Source organism: Pleuronectes platessa, chromosome 17 (genome assembly GCF_947347685.1).
Source record: "Pleuronectes platessa chromosome 17, fPlePla1.1, whole genome shotgun sequence".
In the NCBI taxonomy this organism is placed as follows: Eukaryota; Metazoa; Chordata; class Actinopteri; order Pleuronectiformes; family Pleuronectidae; genus Pleuronectes; species Pleuronectes platessa.
This window is the reverse complement of record NC_070642.1, coordinates 14,040,699-14,062,817: the sequence shown is the minus strand read 5'-3', so window position 1 is coordinate 14,062,817 and position 22,119 is coordinate 14,040,699. Positions and strand designations below refer to the sequence as shown.

The 22,119-nt window shown below is 42.1% G+C and overlaps 1 protein-coding gene and 1 long non-coding RNA gene across 3 annotated transcripts; one reads left to right on the top strand and one right to left on the bottom strand.

Moving 5' to 3' along the window:
• Positions 1-498: 498 nt before the first annotated feature.
• On the bottom strand, positions 499-20,592 carry flvcr2b (FLVCR heme transporter 2b). 2 transcript variants are annotated; one of them, XR_008342156.1, is made up of 11 exons: positions 19,242-20,571; positions 15,514-15,655; positions 11,801-11,941; positions 10,095-10,162; positions 9,363-9,466; positions 8,075-8,185; positions 6,321-6,426; positions 5,121-5,232; positions 3,444-3,499; positions 2,284-2,448; positions 499-1,023 (listed from the first exon to the last, which is right to left on the bottom strand). XR_008342156.1 is itself a non-coding variant. In XM_053444640.1 (10 exons), exons 1-10 carry the CDS (start codon positions 19,821-19,823, stop codon positions 958-960), a joined length of 1,488 nt encoding a protein of 495 aa, XP_053300615.1. In that variant the 5' UTR covers positions 19,824-20,592; the 3' UTR covers positions 499-957. The 2 variants fall into 2 exon arrangements, 1 of the variants encoding a protein (XP_053300615.1); XM_053444640.1 differs by lacking the exon at positions 2,284-2,448 and having other exon boundaries at positions 19,242-20,592.
• Positions 19,436-22,032, top strand: LOC128459778 (uncharacterized). The gene is made up of 2 exons (XR_008342157.1): positions 19,436-20,856; positions 21,307-22,032. It is a non-coding gene; the product is annotated as an uncharacterized LOC128459778 (long non-coding RNA).
• Positions 22,033-22,119: the final 87 nt, after the last annotated feature.

Here is a 22,119-nt window from a genome sequence, read left to right as displayed (position 1 = left end):
TCCATCCACATCTGAGAGCAGATTTAATTATTGGTAATACATATGACTGGCTGCCCTGTGGTTGAATGCCTCCACCAACCAGTTGCCCCTGTGACCTTTGGCCAGTGAAATCTAATCAGTTCATCTCTGAGTTGAAATGATAACTGGTCAAAATTAGATTTAGCTGCTGGAAGACTTGAGATATGATGACATATCAAAGGTTACATGAACTCGTACAAAACCTCCATAAGCATAAATCTGCTGATCAATATCTCAAATGACTTCATGCTGTGGTTCCCGGAGCGAGATAACTGCTGTGTGCTGAAAAAAGTAACCGTCGTTCAAAATGTCTGTCACTGTAACCAGGGCAATCTGCATCATGGTAATGTTATGATACCATGACACTCTAATACATGACTTGTATTGGGTGTGGTGGACCTGCTGGGTTTTTACAATGTTCTCTGGGTATCAAATCTAATTTCCCCATGAGATAACGTTTAACATAAACCATAACACACATTGATAAAACAGTTTTATTTCATGTTAAATAAGCAGGAAACATGAAAGGTATTATAAAACTCGCACAAACATGCGTCATCAGTATTTACTCCTTGAGAACCACAATGGATCAGAAAGCCTTCAATAAGCTGTCGTATAAATTATCTGCCTCAAAATACTTTCTCGTCAATCAACAGTTGTACATAATCAACTGCACACTGAAAATACTGACAGGTAAAATTGTCAAGACACAAACAAACATTTGATTTTGGAAAGAGCAATTATATCTATAGTTAAATATAAACAAATACTTTTAGGAACAAGGTATTTCTTTTTTCTAAAAAAATAATTAAACATTTAAAATCTTCTTTACAAGGGAAGTCACTTCCTGATTGTGTGGCTCTACTGTCAGTTTGTTACATTGAAACAGGAAGGTCTTTGTTCTTCTCCAAGCGTTTTCTTGTTAGTGCACGTGTGCGTCTATAACTGGGCTTCACTGATGATAGAAGGCGTGGTCAGGCTCACATCACGGCAGTCGGTGGGACCCTATTCATCAGAGAAGAATCGTTAATTCATTCATTCACTCATGTCACAAAAAGGTGAAAGATTCTGTGGAAAACACTTTTAATGTGAAGGAAGGAACAGAAGATTGAATCAACAATAATTAAGTATATTTAGCTGAAGTGTGATAGTAGCACATGCTTGTGTACTTTTCATTGACTTTTTCCACATTTATCCAATTCTTGATGAAGATGGTGCAACATGTAACTGAACATGAGTGGGAAAGTAAAAATACTCTATTACAAGTCCAAGTCCTGCGATTCAAAATCCAACTTGAGAAAAGACATTATTAGCTTTAAAAACGTATTCAACTTATTCAGCAGAAAAATGACACATATACCTAACATTATTAAATGACATTAAATATTATATATACACAATATATATATTATGACATAATTACACTAATACTCCTGCATCAATATTAGTATTTTATTGTTAGCTGTGGTGGATATAACAACAGTTGTTATTCCAGTGGGTCCCAACATTGGGGTTATGTCCCCACCAGGGGTCGCTATGTAAATATGAGGTGGCATGAGATGATTGGTGGGAGAAGAATTATATTAGGCAAAAACAAAGTTCTGCTCTTAAAATGTAGAATTGCTTTTTGGACTTTTCTGTAATCTTTGCTTTTGGTGAAATAATGGTAAAGATTTCCACTTTAACATGATTGAAATATATATCAGGGATTAGAGAGGAAGGCATTTCAATCCCCTTTATATTCTGTACATATGGCAGATATGACAATAAAGTTGACATTCACCAATGAAACTAGTGGAGCAACTAACAAACATTGTTTTAGTGAGGGGTCAGAGGTCAAAAGGGTGTGATCCATAACAAGGCATATGTATTTATTGACTGTAAAATCTTAATCTGGAAAGTAACTAGTAACTATGGTCTTAATGTTTCTCTCTGAAATGTTGTAGAGTAGAAATATAAAGAAGTACAAAAACACTGGAAACACCTGAAACAGTCAAATTCGAATAAAGCTGACGTTTTGTTTTTTTAAACTATCTGTAAATCAATAAAGATCTACAAGGTCTATGCAGGAATAACAAACTTTATAGGAGGACTTCAGAATCAGTTTAATCCACATAGTAAAACACTTTTTCTTATCACGTTTCTGGTAAAAGCAGCATCAGGTGCATGTGCTGATTCATATATTCGAGCGTGAGAAAGAAAGAACAGGCAGGTGGAGGGAGGGGGGGGGGGGGTGGTGGATAATCAACATAGCTGTGCTCCTACCTCTGTGCGGCTGCGTGTTGAGCAATGATTTGAAGATGATGATTGTTTAGTTTTTGTGTCGGAAGCAGAAAGGTTTATTGATCAGGGTTGAGAGGGAGGAGCCGGCTGCTGGGAGATTAGTGTGGTGGCTCCGTAGTCTCGTCCGGACATCTGCCCCTCCTCCTCCTAAAACAACAGCTACTCATCACTTCTCACTCAGGGTTCATGGAGGCGTGTCTCCAGTCTGGGGTGAAGTTCAACACAATCTGATCTCACAGGCAACTTTTTGGAATCAAAGGATTTTCCCTCTTTTAGGTTTGTTTCCATTATCCTCTTTGTTTTTAAAGAGTGAAACGAGGAGATTGATACCACTCTCCTGTTTGTCCATTAAATCCAATTCACCTTAAAATAACAGCCTCACAAATAACTGACTTGAAATAGGGAGTTTAAAGTTCAAGAGGAAGGCTGAACTGTAGATTAGTTAAGGAATAATACTAAAATATGAAGAATTTCAAATAGAGTTTGGTGTATTTGTCACAGGGGCACCTCCTCTGGGGCAGGAAGCCGGGGATCATGGGTAATATCCACTGTGTTTCAGTTACATTCTGACATAGACAAGCCGTTTCCCGTCTTTAATCTAAGTTAATCCTCCCCTGGTTCTAGCCTCCTATTTAATGGACAGATAAGAGAGCGTTACAGATCTTCTCCTCCATGTTATGCTCCATGTGTAGGATTTGACCGATTTCCTGACACCCCTCATCACTAACTTCACCACAGAGCTTGGAGACTCACAATGTCACAAATCCCGTCACCTCCTTCAGGCAGAGCTGCTTCATACAATTTCACTTTTTTTCCCGTTCTTTCTCATAGCAGAGGTTCCAAACTGTCGGTAAATTATTTGCCTGCTCGTGAAATGACTTCGGCAGGTGAGTGGCAGCGCCTGAGGAAGATGACAGCGGCGGACATGCAGCAAGAGGCCGTGCAGCATGCTCAACAATACGCAGACCTGCTTTGGAGCAGCACGAGATGCAACTTGTGACCTTGACCACATTCCTTCCATGCTTTTCCTACTGGGACATTCCCACACACAGTACGAAACCAACACAGATATTCATCTATAGAATCTTTGCTCAGTAAAAACACAAAGCCAGACACATTTATGGTTTGTTTTTAACACTTACTGCTGCTCTGGCCAAGAGGTTAGCCCTTTGTCTCCGCAGGTCAGACTTGATAAAACCTGCAGAGGAATAAACAGAGAACGGACAAAGTTTGAATGAGGCAACAATGTAACTCCTGCATTAGAAAGACAGAGAAGAATAAAAATATTATCTATGTTCCACTTTAATTCTGTAGATAAACATTAAATGCACATGAGGTAAAAACGGGGATTAGAGTACATGGCTCTTGCACATCCTAACCTCGAGACAGTGGCTCTTTGAGAGTGTCATAGACCTTGGTAAATATTTCCCAGGGACTGTGTGGTAACAGATACAAATTGAAAGGATGAAACAAAGTGTGTGCAACTCAGATTAACTTGAAACTTTGCATTGTGCAATGACAGAAACAGCTGACATTTAAGAAGCACACTTAAACTTCCCCTAAAAGAGAATCCGAAGCCTGAGCGACTTATCTGTTGCCTGAAGAAATAAATCAGCTGATGGGAGCTTTTAAAACACATATTGCTGTTAATGTAGCTGACATGTACAGATATGGACACTTCTTATTTTCTGGAATAAAGAAGCCAGAAAATATGCACATGATAATGTGTTTAAATTAATATATATATATTTGTTTTATTATTAACGCATGTTCTATATATTTGGTTGTATGAGTCAGAATTAGTTTTTCATATTTTCAGTATTGACATCCGCCTAAAAATCAGTGAGGCTCCAAAGAAACTAATTCACAAGAAACTATAACCTTTGTAACTGATTAAATATTTTTATATATTAAATTATATTTTTGAATATAATAAAGAAAAAATATGTAGGTCAACTTGATTTCACCTGGATGAAGCTCAGCAGCTCCATATGACTTGTGAGGTTTTTTTAATTACAGCAGGGCCTGGTGATGAGTGTCCTCTCATTTGTCTAAAAGATGACTGAGTTACAAAATTCAGTAACTCGCTGCTTTGACCTTTGTGAGCTGAAAGTGAGCGGTTTCTTAAAAGTTAAGCGCCTCAGTGGCTAATGCATGTTTAAAAAGTTATTGATTGCTCATATAAGCCTCAATGGGCCGTGCAAAGTGGCTTCGTATCGACTGAGGCATGAAGTCTGTGAAAGCTGAAGTGTCAGTCCTGCAGTGTAGCGTTTCTTACTGTAGGTTCATTCCCATCTCAGTGAGGCTTCCAAGTTTCCATTACTAAGTCAATGAACAACAAAATGTTTACTGCTTCTCCCTCCAATGTTTTTTTTTCTAGAAACTTTGGCTTTGGAGTCTCGTTAATGAAAAACATTCACTTTTGAGCGAGAGGGCCGGAGAGTGGAGCAAGGAAATGCCTGCGGTTACACACTCGTGTCCCAAAACAAGTTGAAAACGACAAAGCGGAGTCTTGACCTAACCTGTTTTTAAAGGGGATCCAAGAACTTCTGAGATCTCCAAAGCTTGAGCGGATGCTTAACAACCAAATGTCTTTTCTGGGATGAATGAGCTGGGAAAAAACTATTTGTCAAGTATATGTAAATGTCAGAATCACCACATTCAGTTCTGTAGAGCCGCTCAGGTTTCACAGGAACTGTCCTCTACATTTTAGGAAATTAAACATCAGAAAAAGGGAAGCAGTCACAGACACAGACGTTTCTTGTGCTTTGCTGTACGTGACCTGAGACCTTATGACTCTATATACAGAAAGATCTTACCTGTCAATATTGTGCCGATCAGAAGAAAGACGCAGAGGAAGATGTTTCCTGCCAGCGTGCCAAAGGCGTTGATGATCTTTCCCTGGCAGATGGTGAATATGATGCCAAAAACCTGCAGATGCAGAACATAGTGATAGTTAAACCATCATGTTCTGTGGGAGCTGCTCACAAGCAGATTGCACATTGGTCCTGCAGAGTTCTTACTTGCTCACACACGGGTTTTCAACTCAGCTTTTTTCCTTTGCGGTAAATTGCAGCATTTGCATGTTACATATTTTTCCCTGGTGCAGCCACACAAACACAACTATGAACTATGGCTGTTGCAGTCAACATCCAAATCACAGCTCAAACGCTGCTTCTTCTTCCGTTATTATGAAAATCGTGTGGGGACTGTTTTGTTTGTGTGTGTGTGTGTGTGTGTGTGTGTGTGTGTGTGTGTGTGTGTGTGTGTGTGTGTGTGTGTGTGTGTGTGTGTGTGTGTGTGTGTGTGTGTGTGTGTGTGTGTGTGTGTGTGTGTGTGTGTGTGTGTGTGTGTGTGTGTGTGGCTGCTTCCTCTGCAGGTATTTGAGGTGAGTGTGGCAGAGGGTTATCAGTCAGGTACTCAGTCCTGTTTACTTCCAATCTGTGTGAGGCAGGAGGCGATAAAATATGAGTTTCCTGTTGCAAGGCAAACTGCAGCGCTGCGTCGCGTGGAGTTCCACTTTGACCCACAGCATTCACTTTGCATTCATGTGTGTGAAGGTGCCCTGGGGCTGGAGCTCTGTTCTGGCTAACTCTCCTCCCTGTGACACCCCTCTGGTTATTGGTTTGTTTCTGCACCTTACGAAGGTGTCCGCATCACTCACGCACCCACCCTCACTGCAGACATTACTGACTGGCTTGCTCAAGACTTCTTCTTAAAATTGTAAAGAAATATTTGGGGAATAGCTTGGTTTGTGTGCATCTCCCTCTTTTGTTATGGATGTACAGCCCCGCTTGTGATATAATATACTGTATAGACATTTAAACAAAAATCCCAATAGCCCATGTAGTAGGACAAGGACTTTCTTATGTGACCATGTGACAGGAAACAGTGTTATCACAAAACACTGTTAGCCGATCTTGATCGGCCTGCACGAAAACCACTGATCTGATCTACTGTTCTGACTTTTCCTGGAAGAACGCTGTTGAGGGATGATTCCGTCAGTCACTGAGACGTACCTGTGCTGAACAGTTGAGGAGTCCAGAGGAGGTTCCCTCTGACTCTGGGTACGTCAGCTCCACAGCGAACTCAAAGCCCAGCGGCAGGTAGCCTGTCATGAAGAACCTGGACACACACACACACACATGCTATTTATGTTAGTGGTTTTTTTGGGCCATAACAGCTCAGTATTCAGCTATTACCCCACAAGGTACTAATTTGAGTTAAATGTCAACATTAAATCCTCCATTTCTTATTTTACATTGTTATTATTATCATTATTAATTATGGGCCACATGCTCAGTACAGCGATGGGTGTTGTCTTGGCCTCTCCCTGTTCTTCACACCTCACCATGGGATGCAACCTTTGTGTAGACTAGTGTCCTACCAGTATCTAAGACTAAAGCGTTTGTCATTAGTGACGTTAAAAAGGAACAACAGGTCTGGGCAGCAATGCAGTGGCATCTGCTCATTTTCCACTTAAACAATTGAAGCTCGACACCGCAACAGCAGCCAAACTGTCCAAGAGTTGTTTAGAGGGCCAGAAATACAAAGAGGAATATACATCCTTAGAACGGAAGATCTTAAAGACAAAGAAAGACACAAAAACTAAATACTGAGCTAAAGCAGTGTCAACTTTCTCAGCTCTGAATACCAGGAATTACAGCTAGTGAAGCTATCTGCAGCTGCTGGAATCTCCATTAACAAAACAAGCTTTCTGTTTGACAAGAATATGGAATGTTGCCTGACCAATACTTGTGAGCACGCTGGAGTATTATGTAGGTGTGCCTTCACAGAAAAGGGTGAGTCCAATCTGGGAGAGCAATCTGTGCGAATGAAGAGGTGTTTTTTATGATTTCATTAACAGCCACATAGTCACTGACGATGATTAGATATGCTTTTAATCCCATGAGACAGGAGAATCATTGGAGTAGACTGGATCATTCCACCCTGTAGATTTTGACTGTTATCTTATCTAATTCATGTAGCCTTTAATTCCATGCACTGTACCTACATACTTGTAAGCTGATAACCATCTAGAACACCACTTAACTTTCTAAACTACAAACTGAACGTAAAGATGGACGACAAATCTCAATTTACTCCCACTATAAAGTACTGAAGCCAGAACATCCCGGATATTATCGCCATCTTGCTCATTCGGAGCCAGAGTCTGTGCAGTTGGATGGAGTTGGCCTCCCTCCGTACTTTTCTTCTCTTCCTCAAACACGAGCTCGTATTACCTTGACCCTTTGTATCTAGACTTTCAAAACTGGGTCAGTACAAAGGCCAATGTTTTGCTAACATCCTACAGTGCATATGTAAAAACATAGATGCCAAAGTTGACCGTTAAATAAACACAATGTAAATCATTGGTGCAAATGTCAACAGAAATATTGCACCTGGTGATATTAACATAACAGACTTCACAGTATGAAGGAAGAATTCAATAGAGCATGGTTGCAAAACGTTATCTGCAGGTTTCCATCAATGACCCAGATTTATTCACCTACTCTGGACGAGACCCTCTCTGAAGAATGTGAAAACATTTTATTATTATTAATTTAGAATAAAATCTGTAGCCTATGTTGCCGATTTGTTTGCAAACACTATATATACCTGCGTAACTATCATTTCAGTTTTAAGTTCTCTGACTGAAATGTTTAAGTGTATTGTGATTTAGGCAGCTTACAAATGTGCAAAAAACTAATATAAATAAGTAGTTTATTAGACTTATATCCAAAGAAGAGAGAAGGAATGGACGTCAGAATACCCGAGAGTTCCAGCTGTGATGAAGACCACCCAGAGGTGTCCCAGACTGAGTGTAGCCGCGTAGATGATCATCCCCACCAGAGACATGAAGTAGACACCAAGGGTGGTCTGCCTGGAACACACAAGAGACAATATACAACACTGAGCATATATATGATTTGAAGACAGAGGGCGCTGTAGCAGACCACAGTTATTTCTCAGGTGGTCTGAAAATGTATAAAAGCAGATAGAATATTATCAACTGTTCCCCATGTAATTTTAGTCTCTGACAAAAATTGTCAGTGGACTCATATTATTTACATATTGTCATTATTTGCTGCGCTGGACCCAAATCAGGGTACACAAAACAAAATGTCAAGTGCTGGAAAGAATACATCTGTAATAGTAAGGAGAAAGAGAAGTCACTTGATACACTGAAAACATAGACTGAAAACATGACGGGTAACACAGGAAGGAAACGACTAAATGCTGAAGAGTGGGGAGACTATGAGACACGGGGGGGGGGGAGGGGGAGGACACATAAGTGTGCATTGTGCAGGTGATCAAGGGAGCAGGAAACAAGAGGAAGTGACATGTTTTCAAAATAAAAAAAGGAAATGACTAAACGCAAGGCAGCAAAACCGAGGCATACACACCTACACAGGAAGGGTGAAAATTTATCACAGAATAAAAATGCAAAAAACACACTTTTTAAAATAAAAAATGCTTTGCTACCGTTTTGTGAGGTTGACAACTAATTTAATATAGTTCTATATGTTTGCAGGGAGACCTACTCTCATACAGTTAGAAATAAATAAAGTCCATAGTGACATTCTTCATTAAATATATTATTTATTATAAGTGGCACCTTTTTCCTTAATCCCTGTAAATCTATAATAACCAGCATTTAAAAAGACCTGCAGAACTATGTGAGATTTAAAGGTGTGAATGTGTCTCTGCCTGTAAGCAACAAACACGACCACATTCCCTGATCTGCAGGACAAAAGTCTGGTCAATAAGAAAGAGGGGGTTGAATTTAACCCCTGCTCCACAGGGTGGACACTGCTTTTGCAACACGGCCAGAGGGCGCATGGGGCTGAGGGGTCACTGTCAGAGCGGCGTGTTGCAGCTGGATAAACAAACACAGAGCCGACACATAAAATAATCTAAAGATCTGTGGTGAGATGAGGAGGTGAACGGCCATAAGAAGGTGAGAGGAGAGATTGTGTCGCCGCTTAGTGATGGATGAAAAAGAACTTAGGATCACACACTTGCGCACTGTCTCTTTCCTCTGTGGACATTCCCCTTACTTGTAGGTTTTAGTCTTGTCCAACCAGATGCCGCAGATGAGAGAGCCAACCATCCCTGCAATGACAATGGTGAGGCCGATCCTCCCAGCATTCACCTCTTCTCCCTGAAAGGTTGAGGAAGAGAGAACTGAAAGACCAGTGACCTCATGACCTCACATACCAAGTAAAGGCACGGCAGCTTCAGATAAATCCATTTTCACACAAAAGGAGCAGAGGTGGGAATTTTAATGAGTTTCTATCACATCAGTGATTCCTCCACACACCCTGTTAATGGACGGTCAAATGAGATGAAAAGCTTGTGAAGGAATCTTTGTTCTAGAACATTATATTCAGTATATACAAAATATCTTAGAGCTTATATAGTCTGATTAGTATGACTATCAATACAACCACTGAAACTCAAGAGGAAATAAACTCTTACATTTTACAACCACAGTGCAGTTTATCCATTTCATGTTACATTAAAATGAACTTCTACTGAAAAGCCTTTACTTATTTTACCCGTGTTGCTTTTAAACTTTAATTATTTTATCTTGTCTTATTTAATTTATACTGATAATAAAAAATACTTCTACCATTAAGCTTTTCTTGATTATATCTGACTTTATTTACTCATTTTCAGGTCCTGAAATGACAAATTATAGGATGTGCAAAAAGGTTTGGAGCAGGTTGATTGACCGGAGGTGAATACACAGTGAGGAAATGAAACCAAAAACGGTTGTGTTTACTTACAGGGTAATGGTCGATGATCATGCGGTTGAGCAGGGTTCCAACGGCATAGAAGCATCCTACGTTCAGACCTGTAGGTTTGGAAACAACTGTCAAAGTAAAGCACTGCACACCACAAACCACAGGACAGAAACATCTTTGGGGAAACCTGTCACGGAAGTTCCGAGATGACTTCCTCCGCCAAATGATGAAACATAACAACAGGAACAGTGGAAAGATTTGGTCTTCACTTGTGTCTGATGGACCAAATCACACTCGTTTCCAAAACACAGCCGTCCCAATACAAGGATTTCTATAAAAGGCCAACAGCACTTCATGGTTTAGAAACATAAAGAAACTAAACCTTGATTACACACTAAAAAGATCATTGACATATATTTCTATAATCATTTAGAGGATAAATTGTGTAAAAATGTAAAAATAACAAGTATTACACAATTTTGTGCTGTACTGCAGTCTGCAGTGCACAGTGTGACAACCCCAGGCAAATTCAGACTCGACATTGTTAACTGACGACTAAAAGCTCTCATACAGGAAGTTAAAAGGTCCAGAGACACGCACTAATAATAGTTACTTTTATTATGTCACGTGAACGACACAGTCGGGTCAAAGGAGGTTAGAGTACTTCCCTTTTCACAGCTCACAGCTGTTGGAGAGAGCTGCTGTGACTGGACAATCTTGACAGACTGCATAGAAGGTAACAACACAGTTGCAAATTAATCTGCGGTTTAAGAGCATGTTGTCTTATGCTCTTAAACTCTCCTAAGGATAAATTAAGGAAACAAACTTAGGAAGGTATTGGTAAATGAGGGCCCAAGCTCATATCCCATCTTAAACTGCCTTTACCTTTGGGCCACATCGATCAAACCCATTTGTTAAACATTATCAGATCCATAAACAAACTTTGGACCCCGAGCAAGACACACTCGCTGGCATGCCTTTGGGCTCTAGAATAATTGATGACCTTCTGTTTGGTGCACCGATATGAGGCTTAAAGGTCTTGTTAAACTTTAACGGGAGGGTTGCTGGTTTTTTCTACTGGAGGTTTACATGTATAAATAAAACCATTATCCAGGAAAGTCACTGACTGATGTGGTGCGCGATTACTGTGTGACATAATAGCAATTATATAACGAAAAACCAAAGTCTCCACTTCTGCCAAAATAAACAAACACTGCCATCTCAAGCCTGCGCAGTAGGATGGATGAGATTCAACCTGTACTTTTTAGCATCAAAGTAAAACTAAACTCTTGAAGATACACCAATGTGATAAGAATTACTTAAAATAACAGGAACCATTATTAAGGGAAATGTAACATTATGATCATGCACAATGTAATCCTGTTAATTTCCCCTTTGATTGATCAGGATTGAATCTTAGACGGTGTGACCTTGATCATGCTGTATCCTGTTCAACTGAATGGATCTTGGCCTGATTGCCTAAACCAAGGCCTTGTTGCCTTTATGTCATCAGAAGATCCTGACCTATGGCCTGGAAACCCTAACCCTCAACCAGAGGGGGAGGAAGAAGCCAAATGTAAAAAAGAGAAAGAACAGCTTCCCATCGATGTGCATTTTTTGTTTGGTCTATGTCCCATTTGCTAATAGGGAGGAGGCCGGGTTCATGAACTTTACTGCAGCCCGTCACAAGGGGGTAAGTCTATGTTCTATACTAACAACTGTTACTGTCGAGAGCGGCGATGACCGACCGTAAGTGATGATGAGGAAGATGAAGGGCCTGTTGCGCAGCAGCCTGAGGACGGAGGCAGTGTAGGAGTACTGCTCCGGTGGGATGCTCCGAGCTGTGGCCTGGGCCTGAGTCGGGGGGAGTTCGGGACGTTCCTGGAAGACTGGACATAAGGAGAGGAACAAAAATAAATATCACACACGGATAAAAAGCAGCGGGAAACTCTTCTACAGGTGAACAGGTGATTGAGCCATTGGCCCGTATCGGTCTGCTTGCATTGAATGATTCTGGTGACTTCTTACAACTCGTTGAGCTCTTCAGTTATTGCACAAGTTCATCATTACATCAAACCCACAGAGCTGTGATTGTAATTATAGTCAACAATGCACTTTCTTCACAAAGAAACCAAAACATTAAATGCTGAAATACAAGAGTTGTATGACCAGTGTGGATTTATTTAGGGCCGATGGCAATACATACAAATGTACAGATGGGCAATGACTTCTAAGATGTTGTTATCAAACCTTTATAACCAGGAAATGTACATTTATATTTGATTTACTTATACTTAAAAATAACTGTATAAAAAAAATACAACCAAATAAATAGAACATAAACCGAGCAAGCTGAAAAAATAATTTTACTGTATTGTCAAAAAACGAATGAGGCTGGAAACATTGAGAGTATTTGGATTTAAGAGGCTGAATCACTAGTCACTCTTTACACAAGCAGACAGGCCTGCAGTCCTCTGAAATGTCAAACAGATGCAAGTTCCACTGTACATGTGAGGCGTCTATGTTTAGTGTAAAGCGCTGCTCTGCAACAAGACTCACTGTCACCTCCAGTGACCCGTTTTCTTTCTCCTGGTTGAAAGGGTTCGTCCTCAGGCCGCACGGAGACACACAGATGTCTTGTCTTTGTGGTCCTTGGGGACGAGCCAGCCCTTTTCTCCCCGTGGTCAATCTGAACTGAGGGTCTGTGGAGAGGAACGGCCTCTCACTAATTCTACAAAACGAACCTGCTCTTTGATACGGCCGCTCTGAAAGTGCAGGCTCAGTAATTTTACACAGAATCCCAGCTGCATTTTACTGCATGAGAGGTCACTGTCATTGAAAGTTCTTCCTTCTATGAGTGTATGAAAGGGGCCGACATGTAGAGACAAGCATCCATTCATGCACACGTCCACACCTACAGGTAATAACCAATCCAATAACCTGCATATCTTTAGGCTGATGGAGAAGCCGGCGAACCTGGAGAAACACGGGGAGAACATGCAAACTCCACACGGAGGGACCTCGGCTGGCCGTCAGGTTCTGACCCATGAAGGGATAGTTCACCCAAAAAGGAAAAATCACTCATCATCTACTCACCACTATACTGATGGTGGGGTGGCAGAAGTGTTTGAGAAGTGAGAAAGTGAGAAATACTTTTGGGGTTTCAGGGGGTAAACAGTGTTGCAGCCAAATTTAAAGTCAAAAGTCAACATGAACTTGTCAGTGTGAACTTGGTGACTATGAACTCATTCCTAGTCCAATTTGAATGTTGCAGCCTACGGACACTTATGTCTGTTTGTCCTCATAGGCATATGTAAAGTGTCCCTGGGTTCAGTGTAATTCGCTATATGAACGCAAGCCAATAATATTATTATTTGGAGAATTTTATGTTTTTTGTCTGTGGATTTTTACGTTTTACTTCTGAGAGGCGTTTTGCAGACTCAAACACTTCACCACCACCCCCCCCCCCCCCCCCACCCCCCTCCATCGTAATAGTAGTGACTAGATAATGAGTGGTCTTTGCGTGTCGGTGAACTATCCCCCCCCCCCCCCCCCCCCATTCAAAGGGAAAGCACCTTTTTCGAAGTACACACACTCTATTTATTTTAAAAACCTGTTTGTGCATGCATGTTTCCCCTAAACGCCCCCGGGGGATTCTTCTCATCTACTCAACCAAATCCTGCAAACTGTGTCTGTGTCTTTCAGAGGACCGCAGCAGCCAGAACGTCTTCTCTCACCTCTCTTTAGACACAGCTCATGCAAATCTGTGAATCCTGGGACTCGGTCTGCCCCTGCTGACAGGTTCACAGGCAGGGGCTACAGATGGCCGGGCCAGCAGGACAACCCTCACACATCTCGCATGTATGTGCGAGAGGTTGTTCTGTGTGTGTGTGCGAGTGTATGCGTCACATCATGAAACTACCGCGGCCAGCTGGTGGGAATCTTTTCTCGCTGGACTAAGCGACAGCAGCGCGAATCACACGACTTTATACCGCCAACACAACAGCGAGAGTTAATGCAGCCTGAATGTGTTGCATGGTTCTACTATGGAATGCCTTCACAAACATGCTTTTGTGTTCCTGGAAGCCGACGAGCGCCTCCATCCTCCACTCTCACCCCCCCCCCCCCCCCCCCCCCCCAAGATTGCAGGACAACAGCCATTTCATACTCGTGGTTCCTGTCTGACAACGGCTCTGTCCAGTGTTCTGTATAGTTAACAACAAGGTTCTCTATCCACTGAATTATCCTTAATTATTCATCGGCCTCGTCCCTATTTAACATAGCACACAAATCTTTTTTTGTGTGTTAAATATATATGTGCATTTAAAAGTATAAATTCTAAGATATTCTGTTTAAAAAAAGTAGGTTAAGACTATAGGAGTCAAGTTGCATATGGAGCAGATACAAGGCAACTCAGCATTTTCTTTTTGACAGCTCATCACTCATTTCTCATGCCACGTAAGACCACTTCCTTCTTTCAGAAAGTCCTTCCATTACTATAGTTTCTCTATTTTTTTTATATATATATCTATAAGCAGCATTTCATTTACAAGCCTATACTGTTGATTGTAGTGTGCCGGAGCGCTCGTGCACATTTGTGCTCGTTCCAGGGACACTTCTCCTGACCTCACTTCTACCACAGTAGTTTCTTTTCTGCCTCCCCCTCAGGAAGGGATTTCAGTTGGTGCCAGCATGGTCAGCACTTTTCTTATCCACTACTCAGCACTTTCTATCATGCTTCTTTGTCAGAGTGTAGGTCTGCTATTAAATCCTCTAAAACTCATTAGGTCTATAATGGTTAGATGATGGTTGTAGATCTCATTGGCCTGGTAGAAAAATGAAGGCATCAAAAAGTGTAATGAGAGAAAACTTAATGAGGTGAAAATATCTTTGATTTCATTCATTTTTCTCAGTTGATCTTTTTGGCAAAAATTACCAATATCTTCAGGTATCAGCCGCTCAAATGGGAATATTTGCTAGTTTTTCTTTCAGTTTTCTATAAAAACTCACCATCAAACATCTATTTTTAATGGTGGTCCAACTAAACTACGGAAATATACAATAAATAAGACAAAAAGTCTAAAATAAAGTTATGAATAATTCAAATTGGGCTTTAATAAGGAGGTATATGTCTGACATATTGATGATATCAAACAATGGCCAGCTGCAGCTATTCAGACCTTTAATGATGGCTGCCTCATATTTCTGTGTCTTTATTGACAAATATAAAATAGGTCATTTGCTAAAAGATTACAACCAACCATCACACTATATAAAGTAAAACAACTAAGTTCTTAAATGTAAACAAATTAACCTTCACAAAGCAAGAGACAGAGGATGGAGGACCCAAGGTATTTCAGTGGTGCAAACCCTCCAACAAATGTGTTATTAATCCAATCATGCAGAACATATATATAATATAATGAAAGTGATTCCTGGGGGCCCCTTGGGGTCATCTTACCGAAGACAACAAGGATGAAGAGTAAGGTGGCCACTCCTGCTGTGATGTAGAACATGATGCTGATGTGGTGAGCCAGCTCGTCCATGTCGTCCACATTAGGCACCAGGATGGGAGGCACCAGGAACCCGATGGCGATGCCCAGCTGTGAGACGAGGAACACACACAACGCAAATTAGAGAAAGAGAGGTCACAGAGCTACATGGTGTTTTTTAGGTAAAATGAAATTAAAGTGGTTTAGAAAAATGGCGATTTGAACCTCACTGCTGCCGTTATTCAAAATCTCATATAAACGTATAAGCCATTTTTTCTTGTTTCGACATATATTAAGTGCATATAGGAGTGATTCAGTACTTATCATTCAAAACTGTTGGTTTGCGACTGGTTTAAATGTACTATTTTAAGAGTCTGATCTTTAAAAGGCACATGGCAGTGGAGAAATGAAATTCAATTTAGATTAAATAAAGTTAGCCCTCTCAAAAAATTCTCTTCTCTGTCTCTGGTATATAACACTCATAGAGTTGAAACGTTTTTGGACTTCGATGACCACGCTATAATCATATTTCTACAAATTTTGCTTGCTATATAAACATATCTTAAAAGCAGCGTTGTAATGTGACTAATCCAACACTCTTGAAATACTGGGACTCAATATTTTCACAATTAAACCGACCAATTACCAAGTATTCAGGAAACAGTTAACTCAATTCTCAGGCCTCTCACACTGAGACACTAGAAGTCCTATGTGACTCTGGCATCTAGTGCTGCGCTGCACAATCTGCATGCAGCTATCAGACAGTTCACACAACTCCATGATTCACTTGCTGCAGGAGAACAAATGAAATGATTAATTTGATTATTCAGACAGACCTGGTTTCCCAGAACTCCTATGGAACAGGCAGTGGAGACCTCTTTCTCCCCGAACCACACCGAGGCGAGGTAAGAGGGAATACCCAGCACAAACACGGTGGCTACTGAGCACACAAACTGGCCAAAGAAGGTGACCGCGAACAGATGGGGACTTGCACTACCGATCTTGATCCATGCACCGATGCAGTTGAAGGCTGAGCCAACGAGGACGACATCCCGGATGCCCCTGTGCTCCAGGAGCCACAGGACGGGCACGATGAGAGGGACGTATGTGAGCAGATATATCATGGACAGCCAGTCGATGGCCAGAGAGTCGATGTTGTAGAAGCGCATGAAAATGTTGCTGATGATGCCGTACTGGAGCCACATGAAGCCGTTGCTGGCCGAGACGGCGCTGAAGAGAAACAGCATGAACCAGCGGCGGCGGTACAGTTTGGTCTTGGGCTTCGGGACCAGCCGCACGTGGTCACCCGGTGAGCCCCCAACGCCGTCCAGCTGGGAGCCCATGGAGATCGGTCTGCCCAGAGGTCCCGGGCTCCACTGCAGCGACGAGAGGCCTGGAGCGGGCTCCCTTGCAGCCTTGGACCTCGGCCACTCTTCACCACCGAGTTCAGAATTTGCACGGTCGCCTTTCAAAGTGTTGTTTCGTGGCATCGCGATTGTCCAAGAGCGGGGGGGGGGGGGGCCTCCTCCTAGAACGTGAGAGGTGAGAGATGCCGGAGCTTGTGTTCCTCACGGCTCGCTGTCCTGGAAGCACTGTGCTCCCTGTCCATTCACTCCACATAGTTGTTACCTTTAGGCCTGTCATGTGATGTTACTACAGGAGAAAGGCCAAATCCACCCAAACCACTCCCACTAACTCGGACCCTGGATGATCTCGAGTTAACTGTCCAAGTATAAGTGAACCCTGGAAACTGTAACACACGTTTCTCCCTGCGTTGAACTTTAATTATTGTGAAAGTTAACTGGTTTGAAGCTTAATGATTCCAGGTCTGTGTTATTCTTTACCTACGATTAGGTAAAGAGGGATAACAAGGAAGATTCCTTTGCTTCCAGCCCTTTGTATCGACTATGCTGTTTTAAAATGTTCACCCCACCACAGACTTTTGAACATTTTAAAGTCCACCCGCCTGTGAGACCACAGAGAGAACAGTGGAGCCTTCTTTTGGGTTAGACATGGCTCAGACAAACTGTCTGGCCCTGGCGAGATAACCTGTGACACAGGCAGAAGGGAGACCTAATCTGTCTTTATGTCTGCAGGAGTCGAGTCAAACTGAGATCTAATCTGTTTTCAGGTCAGTGGCAGTGTTACAGGAACGTTTGTACAGTGTTAAAATCCGGCCTGAAGACAAACACTTCACTGAGCATCGCCATCTGCTTTTAAGCATCTCGTCACACGCAACTGAAGATTTTCTAGGAAGACTGTTTTTTATTATTTACTGACACTGCCTCCAAAAAACACACACATCGTACACCAAGCACACAACCGCACCAAACTTCCCTGGCGCTAATTGATGACTTTTCAGTGGCATTTCGGTTTTGATGTTGAAGTTGACTCAAGTGTCGTTTGTTCAAGAACTTGTCGAGGTCGCATCTGATGCTTGTGAGCGATTTTGCGGGTCGCTGTTTCACAAGATCAGTCAGACAAATTTCAGAAGACAGTTTTTGTCTTTGAGGTGACTCGACAAAAAAAATGCGTCTGCCTTCAAACTATTCAATTCCCACTCAGCCTCTGAATGAGCTGCAGTGAAGACACTCAACGTGTTTTTGAACAGACTTCACTTCAGGAGCAGCTGTGGCTCAGGAGATGGGGCGGGTCGTCCACTAACCAGAGGGTCAGCGGTTCGATCTCCATCCCCCCCATTCCGTGCATAATGAGAATGATGTGTGAAAGAGAGAGTGCTGCACATATATGCACTGTTTAAATGTGTGTGAATGGATGAAACTTTGCCAATCTGTGATGATTTCCAAGTTATTTTTGTTTGCACTCTTTTAATTAATTAACACAAAGTTGGGTGCTTCATTCGTCTTTCTTTTAAAATGGTCTAAATAGCTGCTTTTGTAGAATTCTTTCGATGATTCATGTTTCTGTGTGTGGATACATTTTCCTAAAAGCTAAATGAGAGTGTAGAGGATTGTGTGTATGGTTGTTTCACAATTCCACAAAATGTTTTCATCCTTGATGTGTCTTAACAAAAACACGTGGCTTTCTTTAAACTATTTGACTCGCACTAAGTCAGCTTACCAGAATCTATTCACAGCTTCAAGACGTCCAGACACATCAGCATTTGCTTTGCAGTCTTTGAACTGTTCTAATTGATTTACGCGAATGTGGATCTGTTTTTAGTTTCCTTTAAAAAAAAAGTGTAACAATAGGAAAGTTGTTTACACATGCTCCAAGAACAGGATGCTTCAAATATGAGCCTTTACGGAAAACACACATCCATATGTTTCACGCTGTTAATAAGTGTGATCACACGTGTCTATACTATATGTGTAGATATACGTTTCTCCATTGAGTTTAATGCATGTAACATGATAAGGTCACGTTTAGTCTTCCTCTTCCTTGACTTATTTTGTCTGTGTGGAGGGTTCATGTGATTGGATAATAAAACCCATTCATTCTCTCACCACCTCAGCAGGCAACGATGTGCCTTGGACGCACAGGAGAAGCACTGTGGTCGCCTGGACGTGCGTAATTACGCAGACGTGCCAAATAGATGTGGGAATGTCCAAGTCACTGATGGTTAGTAGAGCTCATACACTGGCCTACGCATTAAATGAGTAATGAATTAGGTGAGGACCTAACTTGACCTGCATTTGCAGAGGAGAACACAGCCTTTGCCTCACAGCTCGCTCACCTGATTCCCGAAGACTCCGATGGAGCAGGCGGTGGACACCTCCTCCGAGCCGAACCACACCGACGCGATCCTCGACGGCATCCCGAGGATGAACACCTGCGCCAGGGAGCAGCAGAACTGGCCCAGGAAGGTGACGGCGAACAGGTCCTGTCGGACACTGGCCACCTTGATCCACGTCCCGGCGCAGTTGAGTGCGGTGGCCACCAGCGCGATGACCCGGAGCCCCCGCTTGTCCAGGAGCCAGGTGACCGGGAATATGAAGGGGATGTACGTCAGCATGTAGATCATGGACATCCAGTCTATGGTGAAGGTGTCCACGTTGTAGAACTTCATGAAGATGTTGCTGATGATGCCGTACTGGATCCACTGGAAGGAGTTGGACAGAGAGTAGAAGCTGAAGAGGAGCACGATCATCCAGCGCCGGCGGTACAGCCGGGTGGTCCGCGTCGCCTCTTGACCGTCCTTCAGCTTGGGTTCGTCGGCGCACAGCGACGCGTCCACCGTCTCCTCCTGCCGGGCATGGTCCTCTTTGGTCTCCTCCAGGTTAGGTTTAGGATCTTCCAGCGCTAGTTTCTCGATCATGTTAGTCTCTCAACAAAGTTTCTACCCAAGTGCTGCGGGTCAAAGCACCGCGAAGTGCAAGTGAGCGTGGCGGAGGACTCGCCAGGTCTCATGGGCGAAAGAGTCACGCTAAGGACAACCAGGCTTTAGAAATCCACGTTCATCGGCTTCGACTCACAACGTAGTGTCTCAAATGTCACTCATGCTGACCCGAGTGGTTCATGATCAGAGGGTGAAGTCTCTACAACGTGCGGATCCACACATGGATTTCCTCTCCCCCGGGATTGGAGACTCTATTCTGAGCGAACCCGCGAACTCTGAAGCCCGCGCTGTTCAAATCACTTCCGATCAGAGATGCGTGAAGAAGGAGTCGGATCTCCTCAGGGACTCCACCGACGGGGTTGACACGTGTAGCGCGGCTTCTGCGACGCTCCACACGGACCAAAAACAAGTCTTCACAGGAGTGGGTCATCAGAGGCTTAACAAGGGCGGAGTTTCCTCAACAGCACTATACGCGGGTGTTCAAACAGCTTTTCACAATCAAAACAGCTCGCTATTAAAACCAAACACATCCGGGGAACTCTGCTATTCATCAGGTCAATGTGTCTGATGATGAATTTAATACGTATTTCCTGTTGAATAACTTTATTTCAACTTTAGGCTCCAGTTTAAAACATTTCAATCTATTTCACAAACAACAATAGGTTTTATTCTGTTCTTTAAAGGTGTCATATATCAGAAAAAGAGACACACAAGCCTTGTTCGGAGCCAAAACATAATCCTACCCATCAAGTACAGGATATGAAGGATTCCTGTTCTGCTACTGTAACTTTCATACGAGTCAACACTGCCCTCTACAGGTTGAGTCAATGAAGCACCATGGTGTTTGTTTTTCGTGCCCCCTGCTATCAGCATCTGTGCAGACTTCACACACCCACACAGAAGAACACAGTGTGTCGTTCACCGAAGAACAACACTGACATAAAGGCACGACAACAACAGAGAAGATTACCGAAGAGACATCACTTTTAAAGAATCAGCACAGTCCACACGGGTGATCATCCATGTGGGAATTTGTGTCACCACACTGGGGATTCTTATATTTTGAAAGGCCCTCTTGGACCCACAACATACCATTTATGTTCGTTTATTTAACCGCAACGTAACACACATGGAGGTTTGAGTGTGTGTGGTCGTTTTTGAGTGTTTATGTCATCAGGACTTTTAATGTCAAACCCCAGACGGGCTTTCCTTCGAAGGTTATTGCTGCTGAGGTTTATCCACTCTAGTTCTCAGAGGAGGATCATGCAACACTGACCTTTTCATCATGGTCTTGATAAAGACATGCAGAACTTGATTTTTATTATAATTTGGTTTGTTTTATAACTTGATTTATGAGGATAAATGTCTTCATGTCTTTAAGATATGTTGTTTATATTTAAATTTTTGTTTTTTTTCTGGAGTGTACATGCTTTCTAATTGTGGCCATTTCCTCTCATTTCAGTCGCCTGCTCTGTCTGTCGTGATGAGGAGCCTACAGTGTCACCTCCTGATACCTCCAAGGCCTCGTGTTTTTTTGTTGATTTTTTTATATTGTTGCCCTGAGAGCCGAACACTCTGCAACTTAAGATAACACGTGCAAATGTCATCAATTTGATAGCACATGCATGGAAAATAGAAAATAAATAGTACACTGCAAATACTCACAACACAACAGAAGTGTGTCCATGGGAGAAATTGATGAGGACTGTTAGTTTTTTTTCTCCATCTGCATGTATTTTCTTACATTGCAGCACGTTGAGCTCCCAGGGCCCCCGTAAATAAAGGTTTTTAAAATGCTTCAAAGGTTCAGAGTGTAAGATTTAGGTGACAGGGTTGTATTGGCATAAACTGAATATAGAATAATCCTAGTGATGTTTTCAAAAGTGTGTTTCATCTAAATTGTACAAATCGTTGTAGTTTTTTTGCGGGTCCTCTCTACGGAGGCTACCATGTTTTTTACAGTCGCCAAACCGGACAAACTAAACCCCTTTTTGAGTTTTTATGACAACTGAAGGCTGCCACAGTTTCTCCTTTGGAAGGGCATGGTGAGATGAGGGGCGTTCAACTGAAACATGCAACTTCACCAGTAGATGTCATCAAATTCTACACACTGAACCTTTAAAGCAAGATTGCATTGGTTTATTTCTCTTTTTTTTTAAACATAAAAATTGATCACTCCTGCACTAAAGAGCTACTTGTGTTATTTTTTTTTTTACATATATATTTCCAAACAGATGCACACACTATTTTCTTTTTTTGCGTTTCATGAAAATAA